The following is an 11,722-nucleotide window of genomic DNA, read 5'->3' as shown; positions in this document are numbered from 1 at the left end:
TTTTCAACCGTCGTAAGGGCAGTCATCAAACGAATCCTATTATGTTTGAGTTAGGTTTATTTATGAATCCTCAAATCTAACTTTTTTCCTAAATAAATCAATAAATAAAAAGTGGGTTCTAGTTAGCTCGACTGGTAAAGTGTCTGATGATTGAATAAGAGATTTGAGATTCAATCCTCGCCTACACCAAAAATAGATTAATGTCTTGGTTTGATGATAAAGAGTTATTATCATGAGCGGATGGCATAGGTCAAAAAAAAAAATATATCAATAAAAAACATTTCTTTAATTGACCCTAATCTATTTATGGATAGTTTATTATTTGCAGGATAATAATTGTTTGGTGAATTGCTTTTTGCATAATAATTATAGTTACCTAAAATTTTCCTCGACTTATCAAAAATACACGAAAAAAAAAAAAAAAAATTCCTCAAAGCACGGTTGGATTTATTCAGCAAGTGACATTTCATGAAGCTATTTACTTGTATTATAATTACATGATTTATTGTATTTGTGGGTTCCAATTAGCTTAATTGATAAAGTTTCTTATGATTGAATAAGAGATCTAAGGTTCAATCCCTGCTTACATCAATAAACCGAATATTAGTGTATCGGTCTGATGATAAGTAGCAGACTTTATAAGTTTAAAACTCTCCCGAAAATAATTACATGACCTACTAAATTATTTATATAATTTTTTAATTAAATATATTATAGGATCAAAAGTACATGACTATTATGTGAACACACATTTTTATCGTCACGTATTACGGTAAGGGAATCTCATTCCAAGCCGATTTTGTAGAAGTAGAACACTCTGTCCATCATAGTTTGGCCAAATGCATGTTTATTTTCTTGTTCTTTTTTTTAGAGACAAATGCATGTTAGTCACTTTACAAGTTTTTTTTTTTTTTTTTTTTTTTGACGGAATGGTCACTTTACAGTTAAGATGGGCATATTTTTACCAAAAAAGAAAAAAGAAAAAAAAAAGATGGGCATATATAAATAGGTATTTGATGGGAGGCATTATTTTATTTTATTTTATTTATTTCTTTTGTAAATGTAACTTAAAGAAAACATTCATTGTAATAAGGTGGGTGGGGTCACAAAACACTATTGAACAATTGATATAGGTCGCGTGGGCATATATCTGGCATATTAATTTTAAAATTCTACAACTCTCCTTTATATATAGATGTTAATCGTAACGTTAAAACCAGAGAATCCATTAAAGTTATAATACGTTAGCTTCAATTTCCTTTTCCTTCTCACCTTTCTGTTCCCACTCTCAACTCAAACCCCTCATCAACCTTTTCCATCCAAACACACATATCTTCTCTCTCTGTCTCTCTCTCTGCACAGTTTGATACCTAGAACTTTCAAGTTATGGCTTCCTCATCTCCATCTTCAAATTATAATCAAGAAGGTATATTGAATATTTCTCTCTTTATTCCCATTTCTCTAATTGATTATATATATAGATGAATTAAGTGTTTAACATGTTTGTGTTTAATATTTTTGGCTTGCAGTAGAAGGTGGACATATCATTCCACTTGATCAAAACATTCTGCAGAAACATGTAGCATTCTTTGATAGAAATCAAGACGGCTTAGTTTATCCTTTGGAAACTTTTCAAGGTTCCAAACCCTTCAATATCCCATTATTTCTCTTTGTGTTTTTCCTATAATTTTTTTGTGGGGTTTACAAAAATTTTATCACTATGTTAATTAATTACAGGTTTTCGTGCCATTGGATTTGGTGTCTTTTTCTCCACCCTGAGTGCCTTCTTCATCAACCTCAGTCTCAGCCAAAAAACCCGTCCCGTAATACTCTCTCTCTCTCTCAGCTTTTCTTCTTTTGGAATGAATTTTCTTATTAGGAAAAAATAGAAAAAAGAAAAAGGAAAACTGCTCCAACAAGATATACCTTGTTCTGTGGTGGAGAAGCTTTCTCACTTTTGTTATTTTTAATATTTTTATATTTAGATTATCAAATATAATTCGCTTATAAAAGGAAAAAAACCCATGGCTACCAAAAAGGAAGAGAAATAATTATGATTAAAGGAAAATTTAATGGCTTTTCATGTGGTGCCTATGCTGTTCTGGCTAGTCAACAAATTGTTGACCATGGTTGAGCAGTGAGGACTACATTGTTCACACGTGTTCCTTCTCGTTACTTTCTTTTTTGACTAACTTATATATGGAAAATATATAGGATCATTTTTATTTTCCAACAATTCCTGGGCTCAAATCTCAATTCAAATGGTCCAGACAACTCTCTTTTTTCATGCGTAGCTCTCATATTCATAGTGCCTGATAGCCCCAAAATCTGTATGTTTTAGGAATATTCAAATAATCTTTTTTTTATTTTTATATGAAGAGAAAACAAACTTGTTCATAAATTGTTAGTTTTTTTTTTAGACAAATACCATTGACCAACTTATTTGACACAGTAAAGAATATGAAAAACTTATAGGGATAGGAACATATTTAATGTCCTTTTTTTTGTTAGGTGTGGCTTCTGTTCAGTGTCACAAGATACTGTACCCGCTGCGATCATGACATGTGTCACGATTACAATGAGTCTAGTGCACTAAAGGCATTAGACAAAAATCACGTAGAGATAAAATTCATAGAATGTGATGACTTTGTCCTCACATTCTATGTAATCATATATTATACTAAAATAATTCAAAAATATATATATAGGTAGTACATATAAATTTAGATATGTACCTGACCAGTTACCTTGGGCTGAGTTTGATTCCAGGAAACTAATATAAATTTTACTATTATTGCAAGTGTCGCAATGGTACTTGCTAACTCACTTTTTTTTTTTAAATCACTTATTTAATATGAATAAAACTGCACAATATATACCATGGCTTTTAAGTGGAGTTGTGATGTGCTTTTGTATTAGAACCCCTTTCCCTTTTTCTTGTATGTGTGTGTGATTGTTTCTCAAAAAAAAAAAAAAAAAAAGAAGACTGCACAATATATATATATATATATATATATAGAAGAACTACACAATATTTTCATAATAAAATATAGATGACAAATTGTTAATGGTGAGTAAAAAAATAATGTCACTAGGGTTCTTAAATAAGAACTAGTAATAACTTGTCACTTAAACTTTATTGTGAAAATTTTGTAAAAAATGTTGGGCAATTTATTTTTTATATAAAAATCATAATCCTAAATGCATTACAACAATAATTGAGGAACACAAAATCTAACTGTTTCTTGTCATATACAGTACTAGAGTTAGTCAAATAGAGTAGGTTGATAAATTAACAAAGAATGCTTAAAATTTCTTTGAGACTTTGACGGCCCCTATATATAATTTTAGAGAAATTCTAGGGATAAAATGTTTTATAATTTTTTTTCATAACTGCTGATTTTTTTTATTATTATTATTTGAAAAACATAACCGTTGAAATTGCTTTTTTTTTTTTTTTTCTTTTTTTGAGATGAATGGCAGAAAATGTGATTAGTTAATAATACCAATGATGGATTTCAAGTTAAAGTATATTTTTCCAATTACTAAAAATTATGTCAACAATTATTAAAAAAAAAAAAAAATTGTGTTCCCAACGTTACTTTAAAATAATACGAGGAGGCCCATGTTGACCGCAAGTCCACACTTGACAGGACTCTTAAATAGTAAATAAATACGACCAATTGGTGATTCCTGCTGCAAATTAAAATATTCAACAAAACATAATTGAGGCAATTCAACCAATGAGAAGAATAGCTTTTTTATATTATTGTGGTAATAAAGTTGACCGGAAGTTTAAATAAAATAATAAAATATCATGCATTCTTAATTCTTTCTCTTGATCATTAATAATAAGTTAAATGTTACTTCCTAGCAATAAATATATATTTTTTAAATGTCATCTAACAAAATATCTCAATCCTGAATATCCCCTATTCTCTCTCTTTCATTTGTAATAATAAAATAAAATAAAAAACTATTTTACAATAAGTAATAATCATGTTGTCATGATCATTGTCGGTGTAGGTGTATAGTTAATTTATAATGTGATATGGGTGCCTTTGTCCACACCTTATTTGTTCTTTCACTTTTTGTGTTTTTTTAAGCTTTTTTCATAAATAATCTAACTTTTATTTTTTTATATTTTTTTTACTATAAACAAGATTTTAGCTTTTTATTGCAGGGTTAACATAAAAATTACTAAAAATTATATCTTTTAATAAAAATACTGTGCAAATAAGTTACTAGAAATAAGATGTTCTCATAAGTGTGATTGATTGAAAACTAGACCTTACATTTCAAATAACCTTACTTCAAGGAGGTTGTATTGTATGTTACAAACGTTACTTTGAGGAAGTTCCATGGCTTAATCTGGCATTTTGAAGGCCTGTTTGTTTTTACATTTTTCATTTATTATTGTTGTTGTTTTAATTAATTTGGCTTCCATATTGATATGGTGCAGGGAAAATTCCCTTCTTTGCTCTTTCCAATTGAGATTAAGAATATTCAAAGAGCCAAACATGGGAGTGACTCTGGAACCTATGACTCCGAAGGAAGGTATATGCTCTATGTATATGACATAAATTTCTTATTCATGTTGACTGGCGTTTTGATCGAGTTGAAGTACTACTCCGTTGGTGTATCTTATATGTTATTAGTTTAGTGGCCTAATAATCTGTCTGTTTGTCATGTTTTATTAGGTAAATCTGTTTCTTTAATTTTGCTTTTGTTTTACTTTGTCCTTCCCAAGCATAACTTGTTTCGAGACCTTTAAAAAAGAGCAACTTGCTTCCTTTTAGATACCTAAATGGGTTGGTCTTTATAGACTTTTTTGTTGTGACATTAATTCTATAGTCAACTTTTCTCGCAATTATTGATATGGAAAGTTGTTTATGGTAGAAAATAAAATAGAATTAGTGGTGTGCTCATATGAGAATCAATAACAAATTACCAACTCAGAAATCATGAAAAATGTTATGTTACATTAGTGTTTTAGGCTTACATCAATTCTAGATTGAGTTGATTTTGAAGAGCCTGCTAACCAGCCGAACCTATCACTACTAAAATACTGGTTTATACCGGCTTTTTTTTTCAGCATTTTTGAAAAGCACTGCTATATGTGAGCTATTATCGCGTTTTTTGCTAATGCCGCTATAAAGCCTCTACTTATAGCGGCTCTTATGAAATATATTTGTACATAAAGACCAAACTTTCTCAATCCTATAATCAATTAGTGTCCATGTGCTTTCTGCACAAACCAATTTAGACCATATTAAGCTAGAGCTGATTTGGAACACAAGTATTTATTATTTTTGGGTCATTTTGAAGTTTCCCTGAATTCTGATCCTAGGCAACCTCAGGTCAAGGTTATTTTCAAATTAAATCCTGACAATGTATTAATAGAATTAATCAAGTGATCATGGTGTGGTCCATTTCACCTAATTTAGTTGCCAAAGAAAACCCCATAATCAGGGTCGTTTTCATAGTAAAGCCTGACAATATGTAAAACTAATTAAGTGATCATGGTGTAGTCTATTTCACTTAATCAAATTACCAAGGAATTCCCCATATTGAGATTAAGTAAGTCTAGTGAGACAAAAAAAAAAAACACACACACACACACACAACACTCATAACTATTTTCACAATTATTGAAGTGATATGTTGTGATTAATATACAATATAAATGGTGTCAGTGGTGTGTTTTTGTGAGATTGACAACTTATCACCTTAGCAAGCGAAAAAAAGAAATTTGTGAAAATTTTTGCGTCTTTATCATTATTCATTGAGATTATTCAACTAGAATTGACATCGTTGTAAGGTGTGTTCACTGAGCTGGTCCCATCTCGGTTTGGATGAATCCGTGTAAAACCTAAACTCTAATCTCTAATGGATCTTATTGATGAGTATAGTTCGTCTTAATCCATGGCTATACTTCAGCATATTTTGGTCCTCTTGTGGGATTCGTCTAAATTTTCTTTTCAAATCAATCTTTTAGGTTTGTTCCTTCGAAGTTTGAAGAGATTTTCAGCAAGCATGCTCTTACTTACCCCAGTGCTTTAACATCGAATGAACTAATGAAAATGCTGAAGGCAAACCGGGACCCCAAGAACTACAGAGGATGGTAGATATCTATATCTAATTTTTTGATTAACTAAGAACTTTTGTCCCCCTTAAAAGAAATTTAATGAACTTTTAAAATTTATTGTAGGCTTGCTAGCTATGTAGAATGGAAGACCCTATATGTTCTCTGCAAGGACAAGAATGGTTTACTACCGAAAGAAACAGTTAAAGGTGCTTATGATGGAAGCTTGTTTGAAAGGCTGGAGAAGGAAAGATCATCGACTAAAAAGAAAGCGTAATCTTTCTAGCATTTAACAAAATGGAATTATAAACCAATGTATTTATTTTATTTTTATATTAAACTTGTAATTGAATTGTGTGAAATTAAATAAAGTTATGTTGGGATTTTAAAAAAAAAAAATTCTTTTGATGCAGTGTTGTGTAAATAAATGCATACTGGTATGCTCGTCGGGTCTTCTAGCGATTGCTGGGTGGATGCTATTGATTCAAGAATGTAGTTTGAATTTGTGATTGTTTCAAATTGTGAAAGTGTTTGATGAATTATCGAATGGAAATTTAGTTCGATTTGGTTTATGTTCTTTAATATGATGCAATAAGCCAATAGCATACTTATTGTGTATGCTAAAAGTAACATGTTTAAGGATGATTTGAATTACTGGGTGAGTAATTATGGTATTATAATTTGTGGACAATTTGGAGAAAAGTCAGAACAGATGAAAGAAAGAGTTGGGAGTATCTGTGCACAAGTTTTGGACATTCCTGAAGACCTCCCAAGTACAAGCTCAGCAGTTCAAGTTGAAAAGGGTTTGATATTGTAAAATTCAAAATAACTTAAAAATTTGTCTTCCTAAATTGTTGTGTGCCAATTCATGGATATTCATAGTAGTTATCAGATTAATATTGGTAAACTTTCTAGTCTAAGGAGTTCTCAATGTTCTTGGCACATGCATTTATATCTTGGACAAGTGCAAGCAAAGGCAATCAAGTTGAAATTGATGGTTCAACTCAGTTTAGCTATTTTTTTACGCTCGGGAAATAAAGGAAGGTTTTTTTTTTTTTTTTTTTTAAAAAAAAAAAAAAAAAAATTATGCAAAGGGATATGCATTAAACTGTTAAAGACTAAATAACTTTTTTATTTTTTTGATGAGAAAAATGGCAATTTTATTTAATAAGAGGATAAAAATAAAGCATATCACTAGGGATTCAATAAAAGATGGAGTTTTTTCAATCCATGTTACAAATTTATCAATTCCCTGGTGTGGCGTGCCAAAGTATGAGCTGGTTTGTTTCCTTGTCGGCAAACAAGCAGCAATTCGGAGCTTCTGAAGTCTTGTAGTTTGTGGAGAATGCTGGTAACAATGTTGTCAATGGTCGTACCAGTGAGAGCATTGATGATGGTTGAGTTGGTTTCGAAGATAACATCTTTTGCTTCACAAGGGAGAAGTCCAATATCTCTGGCAAAGGAGACTGCATCATCCATGGCTTTTGCTTCAGCTTCTAGAGGACCTAGTGGTAGCGATAAGCGCTTGCTTAAAGCTGCAATGACTTCTCCCTTGTGATCGCAGACCACAACTCCAATCCCCACCGCCTTAGTGTTTGAGAAAACAGCAGCATCTGTGTTTACTTTATACTTCGGGAAGTCTAGGGGAATCCAATGTATGTCAGTAGCATCCATGTGTTGTGGTATTCGTAGGTGTCCAAGTCTGATGTCTTCAAGCATGATGCGTGCTTTATGGATAATCTCTCTACAAGATTATCGTGGAGCTCCAAGTCTTGTTTTATTTCGACTAAACCACATGCACCAAGTGGTTGTGATAACAAACTGAAGTAAATCCATCCCCACGTGTTCAACAAAGATAGGGTGCCAGAGAAGGTCTATGAATTCCCTGTATTGCACGCCTCTGAGATCAATTGGTATACCAGCAGCTTCCCAAGTTTCACAGGCTGATGTGCAATCCCAAAACAAATGGCCACTAGTTTCATCGCTAAGACCACAAGCCTCACAAGTGGGGTTATCTAGGACTCCATGGTGACAAAGATTCACTTTTGTAGGTAGAATATTGAGGCTGGCCCTCCAGGCAAAGGTTTTCAATTTATTTGGGATATTGAGACTCCATATGGTTTGCCAGAAAGTTTTATGGGTTTGGTCACTTGATGTTCGGCATGGGTGGGATAGTGAAGATAAGGATGAAGCCACTTTGTAAGCACTATTGACCGTGAAGGTACCTTGTGGAGTGTAGGCTCAAATGAGTCTCTAGCACAATATCTACTTCAAGGAATACTCAAGATTGTTTCGGCATCGTCTGGTAGAAAAATCTAGCGTATCAAGGAAACTTTCCACTCACCTATGTTTTCACCTAGCAACTGAGAAACACGTGCATCTGCAGGAAGTATATTTGGAGGGGAGATGGTTTGAAAAGTGGTAGGTTTTGGGAGCCACTTATCTAAACAAATCCTCACCAAAGACCCATCACCAACTTGCCAACGATAACCTGCTCTGACCACACTTTGGGCAACTATGATGCTACACCATGCAAAGGAGGGCTTTGGGCCTAGTTCTACATTGAGATAGTCACAATTGGGAAAATAGCGAGCTTTGAGGACTAGGTACACCGAGTGTGTATTGGTTTGAAGATGCCAACCCTGCTTGGTTAAGAGTGCTAAGTTAAATGCTTTGAGATTACAGAAACCCAAGCCACCCTCTATTTTTGGAACACAGACCTTGTCCCAACTTAGCCATGTGTGAGAGACTGCCAAAATTGGGTGCCTCTCAAAAAAGAGAGATTTTTTTGAAGTGCTTTTTAGGGCACCTCTCTTTTTGGGTAAGTGGTATGGAGTCGCCACTTATTTTTTTATACAAAAAAAAAAAAAAAAAAAAAAAAAAAAAAAAAAAAACTAAATACATTATTGAATGATTCTTTCATTGATTGAATAAAAAATTACATAATTGGAAAATTGAAAAATTACATGGCTTTGGGTCCTAGTTACAAAATACCAAAATATATGGCTTTTTGTCCTAGTTATATTCTACCCAAAATAAAAAGAAAAGACAAGGCTAGATCTACTTAACTAAAGACCTAAATCCGGAGGCTAGGTTACAGAATAGGAAGGTGTTAAGCACTCATTCCATCTGGACAGAGTCTGGTTTTCTAGACTCTTGTGACCAATGTACCTTTTTATGCATGTCATGAATGATATGTTGATCATGTGAAACAAAAATTAAATTACACAAATTTGCTTATGAATGAATCCTTTTCTTCATTAAAAAAAATCAGATTTGTTTTGGGTGATAAAAAAAAATTGATTTTGATTTGTTAAAATACCAGATCTGTTTTGTGGTATGTGGAGAAAAGTGGTTTTTGGAGATAAAAATTCAGATCTGTGTTTATCACATGAAACAGTCTTTTGATTTGAAAAATAGCAGATCTATTTTTTTAAGAAAAAATGGTTTTTGATAACAGAAAAATCAGATCTGTTTTTTAAATGTTTAAAAAAATGAAAGAGACTTTTAAGAAGAGAGTTTCACTTATAATTTAAATTCATGCAACATGAGTTTAATAAAACAAACACAAACACAATCATGTTTTATCATTTTCTTTATTTCAAAAATCTGCATGCATTAAAAAATCAAATCTATATCTAAGGAAGATACAAGTCAATTTTTTTGATAAAAAATGTTCAGATTTGCATCTAATGAAGACACAAACCAGTTTTGACTAAGTAAAATCTAGATCTACATCTAAGGAAAATGCAGATCTGTTTTACTATGAAGAAAATTTCACATCTACATCTAAGGAAGATATAGATGTAGATCTATTTTATTTTGAAGAAAAATTCAGATCTACATCTAAGGAAGATGCGGATCTATTTTATTTTGAAGAAAAATTCAGATCTACAACTAAGGAAAATGCAAATCTGTTTTTATTTTAAGAAAAAGAACTATTCACATGCAGATTATTGACATTCAAGAAAGAGATTATGAAAATCACATAAAAAAAATCACGCTTTTAACAAAACAATGATCAATCATTCATGTTATAGATTCATCAACATAAAAAGAAGAATAAAAAAAAAAGAAAAAAGATAGGGTGATGGAAACAACCTCTTGCATGAGCACTCTTTGTTCTTGAGAGGATGTTTTAGGGTTCAAAGAAACTTATTCAGTTATTTTTGAAACCTAAAAACCCTAATTTAAGCAGCAAATCTTAGAGAGGATCAGTAAGTATCAGTAATTTGATAGCCTCAAAATGTGTGCCTCTCAAAGCGTAGAAAAAATGTGTTGAATTATGAGACCCAACCTCTATTTATAGAGGCCAAAAGACTCTAAAAGATAGCCCTAAAGTGTAGAACGCGAATTGGGACTCATCCTTTTGCGAAAAAATTGAAAATGGTGTGCCTTATCGTCACCCGAAGGCCGTTGGGCCAAAGCCCAAAAGAGGGAAATTCAGCCCTTTTAGAGTGCCGTTTGGCACTCCAAATGTGCCAAATTGGCTCTTCAATACCGAATGCTCTTTCATGTTCGGGTGCCGTATGGATTCCTCTTTTAGGGGTTTTTTACCAGTCCTTGCGCCTAGACGTGTTTTCATCCTCCATCTACGATTTTTTTTTTTTTTTTTAATCTCTTTTCTAAATAATTCAGGCTTTTTAAGAACAATTATCTTGTAGATAAGTCTTCATAAAGTTCAGATTATCCACAATTTTATTGTTATCCAATCATCCCTTTTATTCCTATGCATGCATCCTTATTTTAAACACTAAACATCAATCAATCACAAAATTATTTAATTAATTTTAATTGTTTAACCAATCAAAATTAATTTAAATTAATCATGTGTGGTCGACTCTACCTAGACACAATGCATGTTGATCATGTAAACTTGATCATGCGATATCTTTCAATCCAATGGTTCGATTTGGAAACCAGAAACACTGTTGCAACCGTTAGAATCTCAAAATCACATATGCAATGAATGAATTGATGCATATAATTCAAAGACAAATTGATGCATGTAATGCAATCATGATTTTTGGGGTACATGGATGGTCATTCAAGTCATTCTCCTTGATTAAATCATGGGTGCAAAATTGAGTGTCTACACCATGCCATTTTATTTCTTCCATTGGATTGACCCCATCAAAAAGCCTAGACCATGCTAGTCATCTCATCACAAAGAGTATCAGGAAGTTTAAAAACACTCAGAGTGTATGCTGGGATGGCTTGTGCTACTGCTTTAATGAGAATTTCCTTGCCTGGTTATGAAAGCATCTTTTCCTTCCACCTTGATAGTTTGTTGTCCAACCTTTCTTTTAGTGCACGAAAGGTATTCTTCTTTGATCTGCCCACCAAAGAGGGAAGGCCAAGGTATGTTTAATGCTGCTTTATAACTTCTGCTCCAAAGCGTTCCTTTATCTCTTCCTGGAGGTCTTGTGGGGTGTTTCGGCTGAAAAATAAAAAGGTCTTCTCACGGTTGATTTTTTGGCCAGTAGCTTGCTCATAAGTTTCCAAGATTTGCTCAAGATGATTGCATTCCTCCCTAGTGGCTTGACAAAAAATTATGCTGTCATTTGCAAAAAAGAGGTGAGAAATCCGTGGGCCTTGAGGACTAGTAGCAACCCCTCTGAGTGTGCCAGCGGATAT

General features: G+C 32.6%; 2 protein-coding genes across 3 annotated transcripts; one reads left to right on the top strand and one right to left on the bottom strand.

Moving 5' to 3' along the window:
• The first annotated feature begins 1,199 nt into the window (after nucleotides 1-1,199).
• LOC126717694 (probable peroxygenase 4) lies at nucleotides 1,200-7,005 on the top strand. 2 transcript variants are annotated; one of them, XM_050419540.1, is made up of 7 exons: nucleotides 1,200-1,426; nucleotides 1,533-1,637; nucleotides 1,738-1,823; nucleotides 4,463-4,557; nucleotides 5,999-6,124; nucleotides 6,212-6,358; nucleotides 6,499-7,005. In XM_050419540.1, the coding sequence occupies exons 1-7, from the start codon at nucleotides 1,387-1,389 to the stop codon at nucleotides 6,506-6,508; spliced, it is 609 nt and encodes a 202-aa protein (XP_050275497.1). In that variant the 5' UTR covers nucleotides 1,200-1,386; the 3' UTR covers nucleotides 6,509-7,005. The 2 variants fall into 2 exon arrangements, with proteins under 2 accessions (XP_050275497.1, XP_050275496.1); XM_050419539.1 differs by having other exon boundaries at nucleotides 1,201-1,426; nucleotides 1,530-1,637.
• Nucleotides 7,006-7,318: 313 nt separating this feature from the next.
• LOC126719476 (uncharacterized) lies at nucleotides 7,319-7,759 on the bottom strand. Its single transcript, XM_050422024.1, has one exon. The coding sequence runs from the start codon at nucleotides 7,757-7,759 to the stop codon at nucleotides 7,319-7,321; it is 441 nt and encodes a 146-aa protein (XP_050277981.1).
• Nucleotides 7,760-11,722: the final 3,963 nt, after the last annotated feature.

This window comes from Quercus robur, chromosome 3 (genome assembly GCF_932294415.1).
Source record: "Quercus robur chromosome 3, dhQueRobu3.1, whole genome shotgun sequence".
NCBI lineage: Eukaryota > Viridiplantae > Streptophyta > Magnoliopsida > Fagales > Fagaceae > Quercus > Quercus robur.
The sequence above is the reverse complement of the archived record's forward strand: the minus strand, read 5'-3'. Positions and strand labels throughout refer to the sequence as shown.